We start from the raw sequence: 18,967 nt of genomic DNA, 5'->3' as shown, positions 1-18,967 counted from the left end.
CAATGTACACATATACATAAAATAAATAATTCTTTAAAAAGAAGTTCCTCCCTGAGTTCGGTCCCCAGCTCCGAAAAATAGAAAGAAAAAAAAAAAAAAAAAAAGAAGTTCCTTCCCTGACAAATGTTAGTATGCCTTTGTACAAACCTATACCTCACTACACAGAAACAGGAGGTCCCCAATTTTCCAGTGAATAGGCAAGAAGAAAACCTTGAGACTGAAGATCAGGAAAACAGCTGTTTATTCCAAAACAAAAAACAACACTCTACCCCCAACCAAGTGCCAGCTCCTCTTGCTGTCCTCACCAGGAAGTTGAAGGTGAGTCCAGCACAGGGAGGAAGAGTGAGGAGGGGAGTAAGAATGGGGTTCAGAGGTGTGGAGGAACCTCTGGTGTGGCACTTTTGATCTTGTCTCTGACACCCCCTCTGCAGCCCCCAACCAGAAGGGGGCTTTCCTTCAGGGCAGCGCATGCCTTGTCCATGTGTGTTTGTGTTTACTGGGGAGCAGAGGGGAAGGGGAGGGGAAGACTCAGAAGGCTAAGTCCCCGCTCTGGAGCTCTGGAAGCATCGTGGTGATGGTGGGGGATGAGCAGAACAGGGCCTGCTGGCCCACCCTCAAGACCTCTCCCCACTATGGCTTTATTAAAATAAGAGGTCAAGACTCCAGGGTCAGGCAGGTGGAGGGCAGAGGCTGGGGTAAGGGCAGATCCCAGGAAGGAATTCAGGTTGGGGGAAAGAGGGAGGGAGAGAACGGGCAAACAAAAGCTGAAAGCTCCTGAACCCCTCCAATGCTGGGGGCTGAAAAAAGCTGTGTGTTCCGTGGGAGTGTTAAGCACGCTTAAAGGGAGGTCCTAGAATGGATGGGGAGCCCACAGAGCATCTATAGTTGGGAAACAGAAAACCTGGTGCTGGAGTTTAGGAAGATTGGTGGTAACCTCCTACTATCCTCAGCTTGGTGAGAGCCTGGCACCATCTATCCCATCTAGGCTCTGGGCAAGAAGGGATGGCCACAGAGGCCAATATTTGGTGGGGGAGGGAGGCATAAGAGGGAGAGGGCGGCCCAGAGGAGGGAGAAGAGCCCCCCTCCTTGCCTTAGGGGCTGGGAGGGGGGCATGTAGCCCTTTAATAGTGGGGAATGGCCGCCCCCCTGAAACATGGCTATATGTACAGAGAACTGGATGTGGCAGGGTAAGATTGTGCACTGGGTATTAGGGACTCCTTGAAGCCCCTGGGTACTCCCTGGAATGTTAGGGAAAGGGGCGAAGGAGCACCCTTGGCCTTTTCAGGTAAAGGTAGCAGGGGCCATTGCTCTCGGATATACCCAGCCCAGGACTAGGCCATCAGGTGGTTTATCAGCTGTGGCACCTCACACATCCTCTCTAAAGAGAGCTTGGTCCAAGCTAGCAAGTTCTGATCCTGGTTGGGACCAAGTACCAGGGATGGAGTTGGGTAGGGCAGTGATGCCATCTAAGGGCTGGGAAGCTCCCTCTCTGTTGCTGCTGTGGAGAGGTCACAGAGATGACCCTGTCACCGATCAGATGGCTGGGCAAGGGACAGTGGTAATCCAAGAAGAGTTTGGATGCACTCACCAGTGAGTGGAAGGAAGCTGGCCAAGGCCAAGTCTGTAGGTGAAGCTGATCCAGATATCTATTTGGATCAGGAATGAGGCAGTGACGATTAAGAAGGGCCAGAGTAGAGGGTGACATTATCAGAGGGAGATAGCTGGCTCCACCCCAGTCCATTGGAGGGAATGGGAAATGGCCTGTTGTGCTGGTTCCCCAGAGGACAATTGAAATACAGCTTGTCACAGCATTTGGACCCTAAGATGGTGGGTCCTGGCAGATGGCACACAATTGCCATGGGTCCTGGAAGATGAGGACACACAGTTTTACATGGATTCTGGGAGAGGATGGCACCATGGCTGAAGCGTACTCTGGGAAAAGATGACATTATTTGCTGTCATGGGTCCAAAAGGTGATGACAACTGTGGTTATGGTAGACTGGAGAGATGATATCACTGGATTTCAGAAATCCTAAGTCATGGAGACACTGGGGTTAAAGTGGGTCCTGGGGAATGAAGACACCATTGGCTATTATGGCTGCTTGGAGGTGATGGCACCATGGTAACAGTTAATCCCAATGAGTCATGATAGGTCATAATTGATGGGTCCAGGGAGGTGACAGAATGATGGTTTTCATGGATTCTCATTGAATATAGGATACTCGTGACATTATCAGATAGATCCTGGGATGTAACAACACAAGGACACCACAGTTGGAATGGATTTTATGAAGTGGTGACATCATAGCTGTGGTGGCTACTGAAACATGAAGACATGGTTAAAGTGGATCCTGGGAGGTGACACTGCAATTATAAGGAATTATGAGAAACACTGGCTCCATCAGTCCTAACAAGTCCTGGTAGAGAGGCATAATGGATTTTTGGAAAATGAGGACATCATTATCCATTGCACAGCCTGGGAGACAAGGACACCATGGTTGTACTGGCTCCTGAGAGGTAAGGACAGCATGGTTCTGATGGATCCTGGGAGATGGTGAGGACTGTATGGTTGAGATGGCTGGGAGATGATAAAGACCCCCCAGGCTGTGATGGATCCCAGGAGGTGATGAGGTGAGCATGTTGTGAAGGATTCTGGGAAGCGATGAGAACAAGCTTGTGGATCCTGGGACATCATGACAACATGTTGTTTGAACCCTGGGAGATGATAACACCATGGTTGGGAGGAATCTTGGGAGACAATGATGATACCATTAATGGTGATAATGCCTGGGAGATGATATGGTAGTTGAGGTGAGTCCTATGGAATCCTGGAAAATGACACAGTTAACATTGGACCCCGACTGCTATGCCATTATGAAAGGAGGACACTGGGTGTCAATGGTAATATCATTGGTAAGGTCAGCAGCACATTTACCCCAACCCTCCCCCTCCAGTAGAGATGGGGCCTCTATTGACAGAGTTGATATCTTTAGATATGGCAGAAAGAAGTGATGCCACCCTTTGGCTCACCTATGAGTCCTACGACTTTAGAAGCCTCATGGGTCAGAGTGGCTTTGGAGCTGAAGCTCATCCATGGGTGCCATCCCCAAGGACTCACTGCACAGGCCCAACGTTCCTTTAGAGGGGCTAGTAGACATCCTGTTGGCTATGTCCCTGGGGTCATGGGAAGAAGCCACGGACTTAGTTATAGGGAAGTAAGATAAGGACTCTGATGACATAATCATTATGCAATCACTACTATTGGTCATCTAGAGTGGGGACCACCTCTGAGATGGAAGCACTCTATGATGATGTCCACGCAATGGAGGGCATCATCACCAGCATCCTACAGACAGATCTCTGTCTTAGCATCCCTAGTGCCGACACCCTTCATATTATATCTCAGGACCGACTACTTTCTCTGGCCTCTTCCCAGGTGGTCTTGGGCTACACATGCCCAACTTTCTCACGACATGGCAGAGAAATAGAGGTGTCTCCTGGTGTCATTTCCAAGTGGGTGTTATCTGGTGGCCACACCACAGAAGGGCCTCACCCTGGAGAGGTCCCAGGAACAGGTGGTCATTATTGGTAATGACATCACATGAAGAGGCACGGTCCCTGTGATGGCGACATTGGGCAAGGCACCTATTCTGGTGATGGCATCACAGGAGGGAGGCAAAATCCCGTGACAGCATTGTGGAAAGGAGGCCTAATCTTTAGTGAGGACAAAATTGGCAGGGCATGGTACCCTGCAATGTGTCCCAGGAAAATGGCTTTGTCTGTTGTGGTGGCATCATGGAAAGGCGGCGGCATCTTCTCCACGGCAGAGAAACATGTTTCCCGTGATGATAATTGCAAGAGGCCTCGGCGCTCAGTCAGGATGATGTCAACAAGTCTCAAGAAGTGTGAGACTTATCTCCGTAGTGACACTTCAGGAAGAAATTTTTGTTTCTAGGGATGACAGGATGGGACAAGGCATTGTCTGTGGTGACATCACGGGAAAGGAGTCTCTGTGGTGATGCCATGCAAAATCGACATAACCTCTAGTGATGACCTCATAGGCAGGGCTCTTCCTCTGTGGTGACCTCATAGGAAGGAGGTTTAGTCCCTGCAATGACATCATAAAACACAGACATATTTGCTAGCAATGACCTCATGTACAGGCCTCCTTCCTCTGGGATGACATCATGGGAGGGAGGCCTTGGTTCAAATAGTGACAAAGTAGGAGGAGAGATCTCATCTACTGTAACATCCCAAAAGGAGGCGTGGTCTCCGGTCCAAGGGCCCATCTGGTCTCAGACCCTTGGTGTGTATGATAAGCCTGTGATGGAGATCTGGGCTGGAAGAAGGGGGCCTCGGAAGCCACAGCCCCCAGCACTTCACCCGGCCTCAGACAGTCACTTCGTTCTTGCTGGCAGTGCGCAGGTGCTGGGGCAAGTGGTGCCCAGGAATGAACTGCAGCTGCTCCAGGGTTCCCTGGCGCTGAAAGGGTGGCCTGCGGGCCAGTGTGCCCCCACCCCCGCCCGCATCAGACATCCAGGCTGGCTGAGGAGAGCCATGAAGGGCATGGTGATGGTGGGCATGCAGGCCTGATGGAGGCAACCCATGCAGGGGTGTGGGGGGGCCCCCAGGCCCCAGCAGCAGGTTGGAGTGTGAGGCAGCCAGGCTGGCCCGGGTGGTGGGATCTGGGGGCAGTGCAGGACTTCGTGGGGGTGACAGCAGGTGCTCGCGACTCTGGCGAAGCGCCTCCGGTGAGGATAGCAGCAGGTGTTCTTGAGACACCAGGCGCGCTCGAGGCAATGTGAACTCATAGCGGGAAGCTCGGCCGCCATCACCCAGCAGGTGCTCCTGGGACATAACCCGCCGGGGGTTGGGTGCCGGTGCCAGGCCCAGCTCCTCAGGGCCACCCCAGCCATCCATGCGGTAGCCACCTCCAGTGCCTGGCCGCCGGAGTGCATGCAAAGGCAGTGTTCCACGTGGCATCTCTAGATGTCTGCGCTTCAGGTAGGCTTCATCCAGATCTTTCTCAGCTGTGGACAAAAGACGGATCCCATGACAACCCAGAACCTTCCTCCTCTAACCTCCTTACTCAAACCCCAAGCAGCACCCAGGAGACCTGAAAGTTTGATCAACAAGAGTCACCAAGCTAAGCAGGACATGGTGGTTCACACCTGCCATCTCAATACTAGGGAAGCGGAAACAGGAAGGTCACCATAGGTTTGAGGTCAGTCTGGGCTACTGAGTTCCAGGACAATGTGGACCACAAAGCAAGACTCTGTCTCAGAAAAGTAAAATTAAACACAAATAAAACAAAAACAAAAGACCTTACCCAACCCAAAATATCTCTGGTAATACAGAACCAAGTAGGAAAAAAGCTGGTAGGAAGACTGAAACCTTTTGCACCTCCCCATCACCACCACCTGCTGTCCATGGTACTGAACGGAACCCCCCCTCCCCCCGGCCTTGGCTGTTTCCCTTCTACAGGCTTACTCACCCAGTCTCTTGAGGGAAGAGTATCGATTCAATTCTGATTTCACAGCCGCCTCATACGATGGGGGAAGATGAGAGAGGTTGTGGAAGGATCGAGAGCAGGACAGCGTAGAGTAGTGCAGGGAAGGGCTGGGCGGTGGCATAGCACGCCAGTCTGGCAGGGGGAAGACTCAGTCAGTGCAGCCCTCCTCCTTCAGACCCAGCCGTAACCCTTCTCCCTTAGACCCAAGGATCTAGAACCCAGCCCTCCTCTCTCAGACCCAGATGTCCAGACTATCCCCTCTTTCTTCAGACCCATGGATTCAGAGCCCAGCCCTCCTCCCTCAGACCCAGAGTCCCAGAGCCGCCTTCTCTCAGACCCAGGTGTCCAGACCGTAGCCCTCCTCCTTCAGACCCATGGACCAGAGCCCAGCCCTCCCCCTCAGACCCAGGGTTCCATACCCTTTCATTTTCAAGCGGGAAGGTCCAGATACCATCCCTCCCTCAGATACAGGAATCCAGATGTTACCCCTCCTCCCAGAGACTCAAGGTCCAGTTGATCTTTTCCCTTGTCTGTCAGACCCAGGAGCTTGGCCCCAGCCCTCTTTCCTCAGACTCCAGTCTATGCCACCCCCCCTCCCTTAGACCTAGAATTTCAGACCCCAGCCCTCCTCCCACAGCCACAGGGGTGAAAATCCCAGCCCTCCTTTTTCAACCACAGGGGTCCATGCTCTAACCATCCTCCCTTGGATCTAAGATTTCAGGCTCCAGCCCTCCTCCTTCAGAGGTCTAGGGTTTGGGGAGGTGAGGATTTGGAGTTCTAGCCTGTGAAAGCGTCAACCTTTAGGAGCCCCTCCTTTCCCATCACAATGGACAGGATTGTGGTTGAGGATGAAATCCCATTCCAGGTTGGGGACTGCTGGCATTTGTCAGCGCCCACTGAATCCTGGCCTCAGCTGGGGATGCATCTTCCCAAAACTTGACAGGAAGGAGATCCACCACTTCCGGTGTCCTTTCGAGGACACTGCAGCTGCCTTGGTGGGGCCAGCCCCATGTGAGCACCGGCTCACGGGGGTCTGACTGGGGCTCCACCCAGCACCGGGCTGGGGCGGCCCACAGTGGGGCCCGAGGACCCCCGACTCCCAGGGCGCCTCGGCCCTCAGCGTACCCAGTGTGGCGGCGCGGTGCTTGGGACTGTTGACGTTGTAGTGCAGGTTATCTGAGGGACCGAGAAGGGAGGTGACGTCACTGTCATCGCCATCCCAGCTGGCACTCCTGCCCGGAAGTGTGTCATTTCTGGTTCTCAGTTCAGTACAGCCCCCACCCCCTCATTAGGACTCCACAGATTGACTTATTCTATTGATCCCTTTGGGAAGACAGGATGGGTGCTCATGATCATGGTTGGGGAGTGAGATGTCCCTCTTCTACATTCACCCAATACCCCAGCCAGAAGTCTGATGGTCTCCAAACCACTTCTTTCCCTTTTGCCATTCAAGCCTGGTGGCCCATCCCCACATCTCTGCCTTGCCTGGCACCCTCCCTCTGAATCACCAGATACGCCTTTTTTTTTTTTTTTTTTTTTAACTATCTTCCCAATCCACATTAAGGTGAGAAGCCAATCACAGTGGTTGCTCCTCCCCCAACACTCAGAAGATGCCTTCCATGGGTACAGGAAAAAATGGAACATGGAGGTGGTGTCTGAGGCTTGCCACAGGGCCTTTGCACATTCTGCAATGCTGGTCTCAATGCCTTGAATCTCTTCCTTTCCCTATTTGAATGAAATCTCCCTCAGGATCTAGCTTGAGGCTTCACACAGTGAATCATGCCTGCAACCCCTGCACATGGGAGGCTGAGGCAGGTGGATCTCTGAGTTTCAGGCCAGCCTGGTTTACAAAGTGAGTTCCAGGACAGCCAGGGCTACACAGAGAAACTCTGTCTTGGAAAGAAAGGAAAGAAAGAAAGAGAGAGAGAGAGAGAGACAGACTAAAGCCTGACACTGTGGCACATGTCTGTAATCTCTAGTGCTGGAGAGATATAGGAAGGAGTTCAGCACTGCAAGCTCAGCTACACTGTTTGAAGCGCCAGCTTGGACTATCGAGACCTTATCTGAAAACAAAACCAAAAACCAAGCCAAATCTCACAAAGACCTAGTTTGAATGTCCCCTCATTATCGACATTGAAAATCAGCTCCTCCATCCACCCCTGACCCAGTTCAGGCCTTTTTCTATTACTGCATGGGCCTCCGGAACCTCTTTCTTTTTTCTTTCTTTCTTTCTTTCTTTCTTTCTTTCTTTCTTTCTTTCTTTTCTTTTCTTTTTTTTTTTTTTTGGAGGAACCTCTTTCTTAACATAGCTTGTAGATTCTAGAACATGGGATTTTTGTTTGTTTATTTGCTTTTTGTTTTGTTTCTTGTTGTTGTTGATGGTGGTGTTTTTTGTTTGTTTGTTTGTTTGTTTGTTTCTGGATCCTCGGTGTGTACTGGCTGGCCTGGAATTCACAGAGATCTGCCTTCCTCTGCCACTCGAGTGCTGGGGGTTAGGGACACAGGCCACCAGGCTTCCTTCCTATCTTTTGCCAGGCTAGAGATAGAACACAGGTTCTATGCATGTTAGATAAGCACCCTAACATTAAACTGCACCTCAAGGCCCTTACTGTTGGATTCTAGGCAAGTGGACCCACGAGCTCCACCTCCAGCTCCTCACGGGTGAATTTACCCCTGCACTGCATCTCTACCCCTTGGATTTTTCTTCCTTCCTTCCTTCCTTCCTTCCTTCCTTCCTTCCTTCCTTCCTTCTTTCTCCTCTTCCTCTTCCTCCTCCTCCTCCTCCTGTTTTTTTGAGACAGGGTTTCTTTGTGTGGCCCTGGCTGTCTTGGAGCTCTATAGACCAGGCTGGTCTTGAACTCATAGATCTGCCTGCCTCTGCCTCCTGACTGGTGGAATTAAACTTGTGAGCTCCTACTGCCCAGGATCCCTGGTTTTCTGGGACAGGATCTCGATATTTAACTCAGGCTGGTCTCCAACTCTTGATCCTCCTACCTCAGCCTTCATTCAGAATTTTGGGATTATAGCTGTGTGGGTCAACATCTATCTATCTTCTATTCATGTCTGTCTGCTCCCTGCTCAAAGCACCTCAATGATTTCCCATTGACTTCGGGACGGAGAACCTGAGTTTAGCCTGAAGAAGTTTAGAACTCCAATCTGTCTGTGGTCTCAGGTCTGAGAGCCTCATGAGCTCTTCTTCAGCCATCCAGAGTTCCTGCAGCTGAAGCTACTCCTGTCTCTGGGAAAAGCACCCCCACACCACTCCCCCATTTCCTGGCTCAAATAAGACCAGAACTTTTCCTGTCTACTAGGACCTTGGGAAGTTCTCTTAGGATGAGCAGGATGCATGTTGAAAGAATAAACATTCACAGCTGATGAATGGAGACTGGAGTGGGGCCAAGGCATCAGGGTTGGGGAGTGTCACATGAGTAGGACAGAGCCACAGGAATGAGGGCATGACCAGAGATGAGGTTCCCTCTTTCTCTTGCACTCACCAAGGTTGGAGGGCTTCATGGTGTTGTAAAGGTTCTTGGGCGTCCTAGGGGCCATGCTCTCTGGGCCTCCCAGCCCTGGGGTCAGAGAACTGCTTCTGGCCCGGTCCGGGCGGGTTGCAGGTCCTGCTTGATGCCTGAGAATATCCACCAGAGCTCTAAAAACGGCAGATGGATGGGTGGGTAGTCAAGGACTGGGATGGGAGGGAGATGGGTAAGGATCCAGGACTCTTTGTCTATCCCTCTCCTCTTCTTTAGGGCATCCACAGTGTAGAGACACGGTCCACTTTTGACTATGCACCTTCTAATGTCAACCTTTCTAGGCCACATTTCTTGCTTGATGAATTCCTTCAGGAACCCCTCCTGTGGTCCTTCCACAGCTGCCTGGGTGGCCATGCCCCACCGTGAACTAAGACATTATTATTCCTTGGGTAGCCTTTCTGGTTACACTAAAAGATGCCCTACTTGTTCACTTAGGCAGACCTTTCTGAACTTTTTCCTTCTTGCAATCTTTCACAACAGACCTCCTGAATACATCTCCGATCAGGTCACTGCTCAGCACGTTTCCCACCTGGAAATCACGGGCACTCTCTCCTGGTCTGCTGCTGTAGTCTTTACCTCTTGTCTGCCCTCATACACAGCCTCCCAGGCGTCTCACTGGGTTATATCTATCTCTAGTGGCTCTTCATAACACACAGGAAAAAAAAAATGCAGGCCCTGCCTGCTCCTCCTCAGAACAGGATGTCTCCCTGATGTTGCAGTTTCCCTCTTCCTGGAGTGCCTGGAACGACCCTCAGACAGATACCTGAATGGCTCTGCCTTTTATTTCCTCCAGGATCATGCTCAGACAGACTTTGATCTTCAACTAAATCCCTCAACTAAACTTTCAGCTAAATCCCTCCCTGAACCAACACTCCTTCTCATAACTTTTTACATTGGTTTGTTTTCTTCACAGCACTTATCAATATCTAGAGTTATGCTACATATAAGCTTGCTGGAGCTACCACAGATATTTAATGACCACTTATTCGGCTATGACTCTACATGAATCAGCTCAGTTAATCTCCTTTACAGTTCAAATAAACGGAGGTCTATTCTTAGCCCTACTGTCTATGCAGGGAAGCAGAGGCACAGAGGTTAAGAAAGGTGCCCAGCGGGGTTGGGGACTTGGCTCAGTGGTAGAGCGCTTGCCTAGCAAGCGCAAGGCCCTGGGTTCGGTCCCCAGCTCCGAAAAAAAAAAAAAAAAAAAAAAAAGGTGTTCAGCGTCACACAGATCACAGGCAGAATCCTTGGACTTAGGAAACAGGCTTATCCAGAAAGGCGGGACTTTTGTTCCATTCTGTATCCCTAGCCCCTGGCCCACAGAAGTACTTAAGAAATACTGATCGAATGAATGAACTCTCCATACCAATTCTTTTCTACAGCCAGGTCCTTTTATCCGCTTCTGTCATGGAGCTCCAGTTATTTCCCACCACTCGCTTGGACCTCAGCCATCCGTGTAGCCACACACCAACAGGCTCCACGTTCCAATGCGCAGGCCCCGCCCCCGCCAAGCCACTCATATTGCCCAGAACACACCCCAAAGCCAGTAGTCGTACCTCTCAACGTAAGCCCTGCCCCTTAATCAGTTGCTCCACCTCCCAGCATCAAGGAACCGCCTCCTTCGGATTGTCTGTTTCCCAGTGCCCAGCTCCAGGCTCCCTCTTGTCCCTCCAGTCCCAGCGCACACTTACCTGGGCACGTTGATCTCCCGGTGCGCCCTGGGCGCACGTGACGCCTTGCTGAAGGCCACTTTGGCACCGACGCCCACCGCCAGAGCGAAACTGATGACTCCGCACACCACGTAGGCTGTGCTGCCCCCTGGGCCCTCTCCCCCACGACCCCCAGCGCCCCCGGCCCTGCCCCCTTCCAGCCACCCTGCCTGGCCTGGCCCTGGCCCCCCACCCGCACCCCCAGCGCCCCCGGCGCCTCCAGCCAGCGGCGGGGGCGTGGTGGCCCAGCGTGGTGTGTCGTAGTTGGAGCAGGAGGCCTGCGCCAGGCGCATGTGGCGGTGCTCGCAGCAGAAACGGTAGTGGCAGGTGCCACAGCAGAAGCGGTAGGAGCCGGTGCTGCAGTTGAAGGTGGCGTCGTACTGGCCCATGACATCGTAGTAGCCATGGCAGAGCTCGGCCGGAGGGGGCGCCCGTGCCGCTGCACCCGTGCCACCCGCGGGGCTGGTCTTGGTGGCGTTGGCGTTGGCGCCCGCTGCGCTCCCGCCGCCCGCCAGAGCCCCGGTCAGGCGCCGCAGGTGCGCGAGTAGCGCGGGCAGCGGGCCCGGGGCCACGGCGCTTGTGTCGTTGGATGGGCGCGCCCCCACCGGGCCCGCGGTGGAGGCTAGCAGCGCGACGGTCCCGATCAACAGCAGGGCCGGCATGGTGCACACCGGGACGCCAGGCTGCGGATCCCGGAGCCGAATTGCAGCGGTGGGAGGGGAGGGCAAAGGGAGCGACGAGAGAAGGGCTCAGCAGGAGAAAAGAAAGAATTAGCGGGGACGGAGGAGGGGCGTACAGAAGTTTTTACGAAGGGAGGACTTGACAGAGAAGGAAGGTGTTAAGGCAGAAGGTGGAAAGGGGAATTGAGGAAGATGTGTGTGTGGGGGGTGAGCCGCAGCCAGAGACCCGAGGAGCCCAGGAAGGAGGGAAAGAGGAGGGAGGGAAGGGAGGAAGAGGAAGAAGGAAGAAAGGAGGGATAGGGAAGAAAGATGTGGGGTGTAGTAGGAGAGGCAGGAGAAGAAGGGAGAGAAGAGAAGGAGGAGGAGAGAGGGAGAGAGAGAGAGAGAGAGAGAGAGAGAGAGAGAGAGAGAGAGAGAGAGAGAGAGAGAGAGAATATGAATTAGTTGAGAGCTAGCCATGAAGGTCGTGCCCTGCTGTCAACATAGGTGCAGGGATACTGATACTGACATGGGAATCATCAAACATTTTTGTCCTATGCACCTGTAGAGCAGCTGACAGACATGCAGATGATGCCTGTGTGTGACAACCTAAGATGCCTCCCGGTACTGCCTAAAACACACACACACACACACACACACACACACACACACACACACACACACACACAAAACGAAGCAGCAACAACAAAACAACAAGCCAGGCACCGTGACACACGCCTGTAATCCTAGCATGTGAAGGTGGAGGCAGGAGGATTGTCTCAAGTTTTAGGCCAACTTGAGGCATATAAATGAATTCCAGGACAGCCAAAGATACATCGGGAGAGCAACAGACAGGAAAGTTCTCTTGATGGTGGGGATACAGTATAGTTAAGAACTACAGGCTTAAAGCTGTTTGGTTTACAATTCTCAAAAGGTGTCCTATCTTGTACACACACACACACACACACACACACACACACACACACACACACACACACACAAAGTGTCACTGCTGTTCACAGTTTTGGAAGAAACATATTTGATGTGGGGGTGATGAGATGAGAAATGGGACTGGGTAGGTGGGTCAGAAGGGCAGGCTTTCTAGCTGTCTCCATGGCAACTGTCCAGGCAGGTCAAGAACAGGCCAGTGTGGGCAGGAGAAGATATGGGGGTGGACAGACAGCCTGGCTGGGACCCGGGAGAGCGGAACCCTCCTCTTCCCCAAAGGATAAATCGTTCTGAACCGGGTCTTACAAGCAGAGGCAGACTCAAGGTGTTTCCTCTCAGAGGCTCCCCCTCTTCTCAAAGGGCATCTTGACAAGGCCCAGAGAGACAGCTGTTCAGAGGCTTGGTGCAAAGGCTGTGCCCAGTGTGTAAGGCAAGACTCCTTCTGGAAGCAACCCTTGGGGTGTCAGGAACATCAAGAATGCAGCCTTGAATAAACCCACAGATTCCTGTGGGTCTGAGGTGGACCTTCCAGGGAGAGGACGGAGGTGCTAGACAAAAATGTCACATGTGTTTCAGACTGCTGAGGAGAAACATTGAGTAGTGACAGTCATAGGGATCTAACACAGCAGAGGAGGAGGGAGGGGGGTTGGGATGTATTCAAGTAAATATTTTTAGGTGATTTTATAATTTGTTCTGTCCACTGTGCACACGTGTGTGTGTGTGTGTGTGTGTGTGTGTGTGTGTGTGTGTGTGCGTGTGTGTGTGTGTGTGTGAGAGAGAGAGAGAGAGAGAGAGAGAGAGAGAGAGAGACAACCCAAGTGCTAGAAAGCTGAAGTAGGGAGATAGCTTTTGGATGCTGGGGTTCCCCAAGATGTGGCTCTACCTCTTAAAACATGGAATCTCAACATTTTTTTTTTAAAAAAAAAAAAACAGAGTCTCATTCTGTAATCCTGTAACTGGGCTGTAACTCACTATTTAACCCAGGTTAGTTTCAAATGGATGAGTGATTGAATCTCCTGCTTCAGCTTCCCAAGTTACAGGTGTATGGATTCTCTCTCTCTCTCTCTCTCTCTCTCTCTCTCTCTCTCTCTCTCCCTTCCTCCCTTCCTCCCTTCCTCCTTTCTTCCCTCCTCTGTCTGTCTTTTCCTTCCCCCTTCCTTCCATCCCCCTCTCTCTTCCTATGCCCCTTTCTTTACTTTTTGCTTGGCTTTACTGTAATAAAGTCCATTGAACCCATGTTGGCACCAAATTCACTGTGTAACTAAGACTGGCACTGAACTCTGTCTCTACCTCCCGAGTGTACATTCACACTTAGCCTTCAGCTTTCCCTTTTGGCCCTAGGTTAGACCCCTGCTGAGAACTCCAGCTTAGGCTATTTCACTGCTCACTAGGAGCCTGCACATCAGGTATTTAAAGGACACCTTGGAAGTGGGCTTGGCTCACATGGAGACTTTGATGGTGCACAAAAAAATTAAAATCAGATACGGTAGCATAGGTTTGTTACCCTTGTCTGCTTGAGATGCTGAGGCAGGAAGATCACAAGCTCAAGACCCAGCCAAGTATACAGTGAGTTCAAAGCCAGCCCAGTCAGCTTAGCAAGAAAGACTGACTGACAAAGAGAGCCAGACATGTAGCTCAGTGGGAGAGCATTTGCATAGCATGCATGAGGCTGAGGGTTTCATCTCCAGAACCACATACAAATTAATTGTTACCATAGGAACCAGCAATTCCACTCCTTTGTGTTTACTCCCAAAGATCTATATACATATGACCACAAGAATGCATGAACGAAAGTAACTCTATATATAATTGATTAAAAGCAGAAAATGGTTCAGATTTTGGTAAACAGATGAACAGGTCAACAAATGTGGTGATCCACACATCGAACTACGACTCAGCCTTGAGGAGGAATCACGTTGATACTATGAAGGCTACAACATGGGTGAAGCTTAAGGACATTGTTCTAAGAGGAAGAAGCCAGACATAAACACTACACAGTATATGATCTCACTTATATGAAAGACCTGCAGGAATCAGAGCCATGAAGACAGAAATCCTATTTATTATTAATATCTTGTAGCTGGAAGAATACGGAAGTGATGGGTTCATACATAGAGGGCTTTGTTTCAGAGTGACGAGAATGTTCTAGAACTAGAGCAGGCAAGATGGCTCAGTGGGTAAGGGTGCTTGCTCTATCGGATTCCCTGGGTTCCAGATGGTAGATATTGAAAAACTGATTCCCCAAACTTGTCTTCTCATCTTTGTATGTGAACCATGGCATGTATACACACATGCACGCACGCACGCACGCACGCACGCATGCAGGTAGCAGAATTTTAGCAAAGCCATTGTTTCTGGCATTAACTTGGAGCAATGGCTCTTAGGCTTTGAAGTAACCTTTTGTAAATAGTCAGTGGTTGTTATCTGAGAGTTGTTCCTTTGAAGGGTTCTCAGAGCCTTTGCATAACTTAGTCCTGGCAAACCAGGAAGTCTCTTATGGCTGGGAATAGCTTAGGTAATGGTTCCTTCAGACAGTACCTAGATCAGTAAGTGGTTTTGCCATGCAGAAACTGACTTGCTAAAGGTGCCCTTTGTGTAACAATAAAGAAACCCTGCAAAATGGTTCAGGGTTTGGTCCTTGAAAAGGACCTTAGGCAGCTAAGAAGCCTAAATTCATCCTGCCCCATCTCACTTTCTCTGATCAATCATCCTGAGTAACATACCCAACACATCAACACACACACACACACACACACACACACACACACACACACACACACACTCTTAAAGTAAAAGAATGTTCTGGAACTAGATAGATATCATGACACAACCTAGGGACGATGCCAGACACTAAAATGGCTAAGTGTAAATTTTATCTGTGTTTTACCAGAATTTTTCAAACTTTATTTTTGAGACACTGTCACACTATCTGAAGCCTTGGCTGGTCTGGAACTTATTCTGTAGTCTCTTATAGAGATCTGCCTGCCTCTGCCTCCTAAGTGCTGGGATTAAAGGTGTGGGCCACCAAGTCCAACCATGCTTTACCACAGGTCTTTTTAAAACGGAGGCAGTCTCAGTGGCTCCCACTTCTCCTCCCAGCATTTGGGAGGCAGAGGCAGGAGGGGCGAGCATTTAGAGTCATTCTTAGCTACATAGCAAGCACAAGCTTAATCCTGACGACAAGAGACCCTGTCTTTAAAACAGAACAAAACAAAACCAGCAAACAGAAGTAGGCAGATGACATCACAGCTTCCCTGTTCAGACCATGTCTTGGCCTCACTAACGCTAATCTTTGCTCTACCCAGAATGCTGTTGAGTGCCACTCTTTCTTTCCTTTTTCTCTAGGCCAGTGGTTTTCAGCCTTCCTTATGCTGGGACACTTAAAAAAGTTCCTCATGTTGTGGTGACCCATCACCCAACAGTAAAATTATTTCTATTGCCACTTTTTTAGAAAAAAGATTTATATATGCATGTTCAAAGACCAGAAGAGGCATCAGATCTCATTATAAATGTTTGCTAGGATTTAAACTCAGGACCTCTGAAAGAGCAGCCAGTGCTCTCAACCTCTGAGCCATCTCTCCAGCCCTGCTTTTTAACTGTAATGTTGTAAACATGTCTGCGCTTTCCAATTGTCTTAGGTGACCCACAAAAGACTTGAGACCCACAGATTGAGAGCCATCCCTTGGAACCTTTTTGAGGTCATGCCCAAGAACTCTCTTCTTTCCTTCCCTTGGCAATTGCTGCTGCCTTGTTTGGCAGATTTCAGCTTGGCAGTCCTCCACCCCCTCCTTCATCACCTATAATCTTGACAAGCCACAAAGCAGCCCCTGACCGTTGGGGTTCCCTGCCCTGCTGCATTTCTTCTGACGCTCTCGTATGTTTGTCACAGGATGCACACACACTGTCTTGCTGTGTGCCTTTCAATGCTTAGACTAGAACTAGAATGTGCATGGAGGCGAATGATTTGAGCTACATCGTTGCTGCCTCTCCACGGCACTCAGAACCATCGTGTGATGCATGTAAACGCACAGGAAAACGTTTACATCTTGGAAAATGCTGAAGCAAATACGAGAGGTGGATTTTCATATCTGCCCAACCCTCAGATGAGAACAAAATTCTAAGGGGTCCTATGCTCCACGGTGATCAAACTTGGGCTAGGTTGTGACAAGGGAGGTGAGACACTTAGAGAGCCAGCTCTTCTGAGGGTAGCAGGCATAGCCATATAGATCCCTTCATTCTTTGAGTACTGACATGTACAGTGGGAAGCCATCTGTGCTGATGGGGCGGAAGGCAGCTGTCTCCCTTGCTCAAAGGCTGTGAGTTGACAGAGGACAACCATCTGCAGATGTAGCAGCCAGTGCAGACACTGGAGACAAGGCGACCCGTTCTGTTTCTCTCAAACAAGACTGCTCAGACCACAGACCACAGGGCGCCTAAGCTGCAGCCCCAAAGCAAGGACACTCAGTGTCAGCCTTGTGATGTGCCTATACACATTTCAGAGCATGTGTGTGAGTGCATGAGTGCTCACATACACATATCACTCTACACGAACATACAAACATTTGTACATATTTTAAACATCACTGTCCAAGGCTTATATGTTAAGTCACACGAGAAACATTGTATCTCTCTACCAGCTCCCTGCACTGGGCTGGCGGGCAGCAGGCGTCCACGTTCATCCTAGCTCTGTCATGCAGCCATATAGGTGCAAGCACACTCTGGCCCAGCTGCGCAGAATCTGCAACTGGCTTGTGAGAACTCCTGCCCCGCCCCCATCCCCGCCCCATCCCCTACTCCGCCCCATCCCTACACCGCCCCCGACCTCTAGTTCTCACTCACAAGGCAATGTCCTCCTCCACAGCCAGAGCGGGTGGGTGGGAAAGGAGGCCCAAAACCCCGGTTCTTCCTTTGGTTGCACCTTGCTTGGTTCTCAAATCCAGTTCAGGACTTGAGTGACACAAGGTGGTTACAAAGAAAAGGAGCCAGGCTCGGAAAAGGAAGCCCCCAACAAGTCTTATCCCATTCCTGCCAGCTGGGGGTGGAGAATGCTGGCTAGGATGTCAGAAGTGGGCTGGGCTGGGTGGATCTGAATGCCTCCGGAGGGTCCTTGCAGAGAACAGCAGCAGGTGGGGGGAGGCGTGGTGAGGGTGCCGGAGAAGCGGAGAAGCGAGAAAGGGACAGAGGAACAGGATCCAGGAAAAGGGGAATGCAGACGCAAACAGGAAGACAGAGATAATCAGCCAGGAAAGAGATACAAACCCACAGAAGGTGGTACCGGAAGGATGGGTAGTGATGAAAAGTAGACAAAGACAGACAGAGAGAGACAGAGACAGAGAGACACACAGAGAGACACACAGAGAGAAACAGAGGCCTTGGGATTAGGAGGGGAAGTAAAAGAGAGTGAGAGAAGTGAGACCTAGAGATGGGGAGGGCACAACCAATAAAGGACCTGAGCCTCTAAAATGGCCCGAGTGGGGTCTGTAGGGGGCGGCTGCGGAGGTGGTGGTGGTGGTGCGCAGATCAAGGAAGGGGTTAGGAGCATGTGGAAGGGGTTCCTAGGAGTCTCAGGGATTAGAAAGATGACTTGAGGTAGGAATGCGGAAAGCAGGCAAGATTGGGGACCTGTAGAAGAAGGGAGAGGAGAGGAGCGGGTCCGGGCTACGGTAGCACTGGGGAAAGATCCCCCAAATCCTTGCTAGGGGTAGAGCGGATATCACATGCAGCGGTACTTTGTCTGGGCTGTCAGGGGTCCCTGCCTAAAGACTCTGTCCACCTTCTTCTCAGGACCCGTGCCTACGTCCAGCCGGCTTTTCTCTTTCTAACCTGGCTCTGCCGTCGGGTCCCTGTGTCTGATCCTCTGCATCTCTGCGTCTGTCTAGGACTCTGTCCCGATCTCTCTGGGCCCTCCATCCCCAACCTCCCCCGCCTGGATCTGTATCCTCCTTGTAATTTCCACACCCAGTTCCTCTGTCAGGGGCTCTCTCAATCTCTGCATGTTTGTCCAAGGAACTCGGTCCCTTCTAAGTGTCTCATCCTCATCACTGCACTGTCCCCCGCCCTTTGAGCCCCTCACTCTTGAGCAGGGTGGGTGGGGGGCGCTGCGGAGGGAGCTGTGTGTTCCCGGCGCAAAATAGACTCCCGTTGCCATGGCGACGCGAGCGCGGCCTCGAGACGCAGGCTTCGGGCTGGGTGTGCGGAGGGGACACCTGGATCCGGAAGGCGGGGGCCGGGGCTCCGACGCCCGTGTCCCAAGGGGCTCCGGAGGATGGCTGGGACTCCTAGGTCCCCGGGGAGGGTGTACTGGGCTAGGTGACTGGTGCCAGGCCTTTTGGGAGGGGGCTGGGCTGCTAGGATCCGCGGCGGCAGTGGGTGAGTTTGATTGTCAATGGGGTTGGACTGGTCCTTGCATCTCTGGCGGACACAGGATGCCTTCAAAGGTCCCCAAGGCTGGGGAAGGAGTCTGCGAATCTCGGGTGAGGGTTTGACGCGGTGGAGGCGGAGGGGCGTCTGTAGGTAGAGTTTGAACACTCTGATCTCCAAGGGGCTGCAGAATTCTGCGTCTTGGGCGAGTAAGGACCACGGAGCAGCAACTATCCATCCCATCTG

The 18,967-nt window shown here is 51.4% G+C and overlaps 1 protein-coding gene across 15 annotated transcripts in view; it reads right to left on the bottom strand.

Moving 5' to 3' along the window:
• Positions 1–224: 224 nt before the first annotated feature.
• Positions 225–18,967, bottom strand: part of Shisa7 (shisa family member 7) — a 19,238-nt gene continuing 495 nt past the window's right edge. Inside the window, exons 1-6 of one of the 15 annotated variants that reach the window (XM_087592757.1) lie at positions 17,201–18,495; positions 10,737–11,572; positions 9,007–9,161; positions 6,638–6,688; positions 5,495–5,644; positions 225–5,030 (exon numbers count right to left, since the gene is read on the bottom strand). In XM_087592757.1, the coding sequence (XP_087448883.1) occupies positions 4,390–5,030; positions 5,495–5,644; positions 6,638–6,688; positions 9,007–9,161; positions 10,737–11,416 (1,677 nt within the window). In that variant the 5' untranslated portion in view covers positions 11,417–11,572; positions 17,201–18,495 and the 3' untranslated portion in view covers positions 225–4,389. Of the gene's footprint in view, positions 5,031–5,494; positions 5,645–6,637; positions 6,689–7,030; positions 7,238–9,006; positions 10,234–10,736; positions 11,573–17,200; positions 18,496–18,967 lie in introns of those variants that run through there. The other 14 variants (XM_087592776.1, XM_087592768.1, NM_001145175.1 and 11 more) reach the window with 14 other exon arrangements.

Source organism: Rattus norvegicus, chromosome 1 (assembly GCF_021556685.1).
Source record: "Rattus norvegicus strain SHRSP/BbbUtx chromosome 1, alternate assembly SHRSP_T2T, whole genome shotgun sequence".
Lineage (NCBI taxonomy): Eukaryota > Metazoa > Chordata > Mammalia > Rodentia > Muridae > Rattus > Rattus norvegicus.
This window is presented reverse-complemented; position numbering and strand designations above follow the sequence as displayed.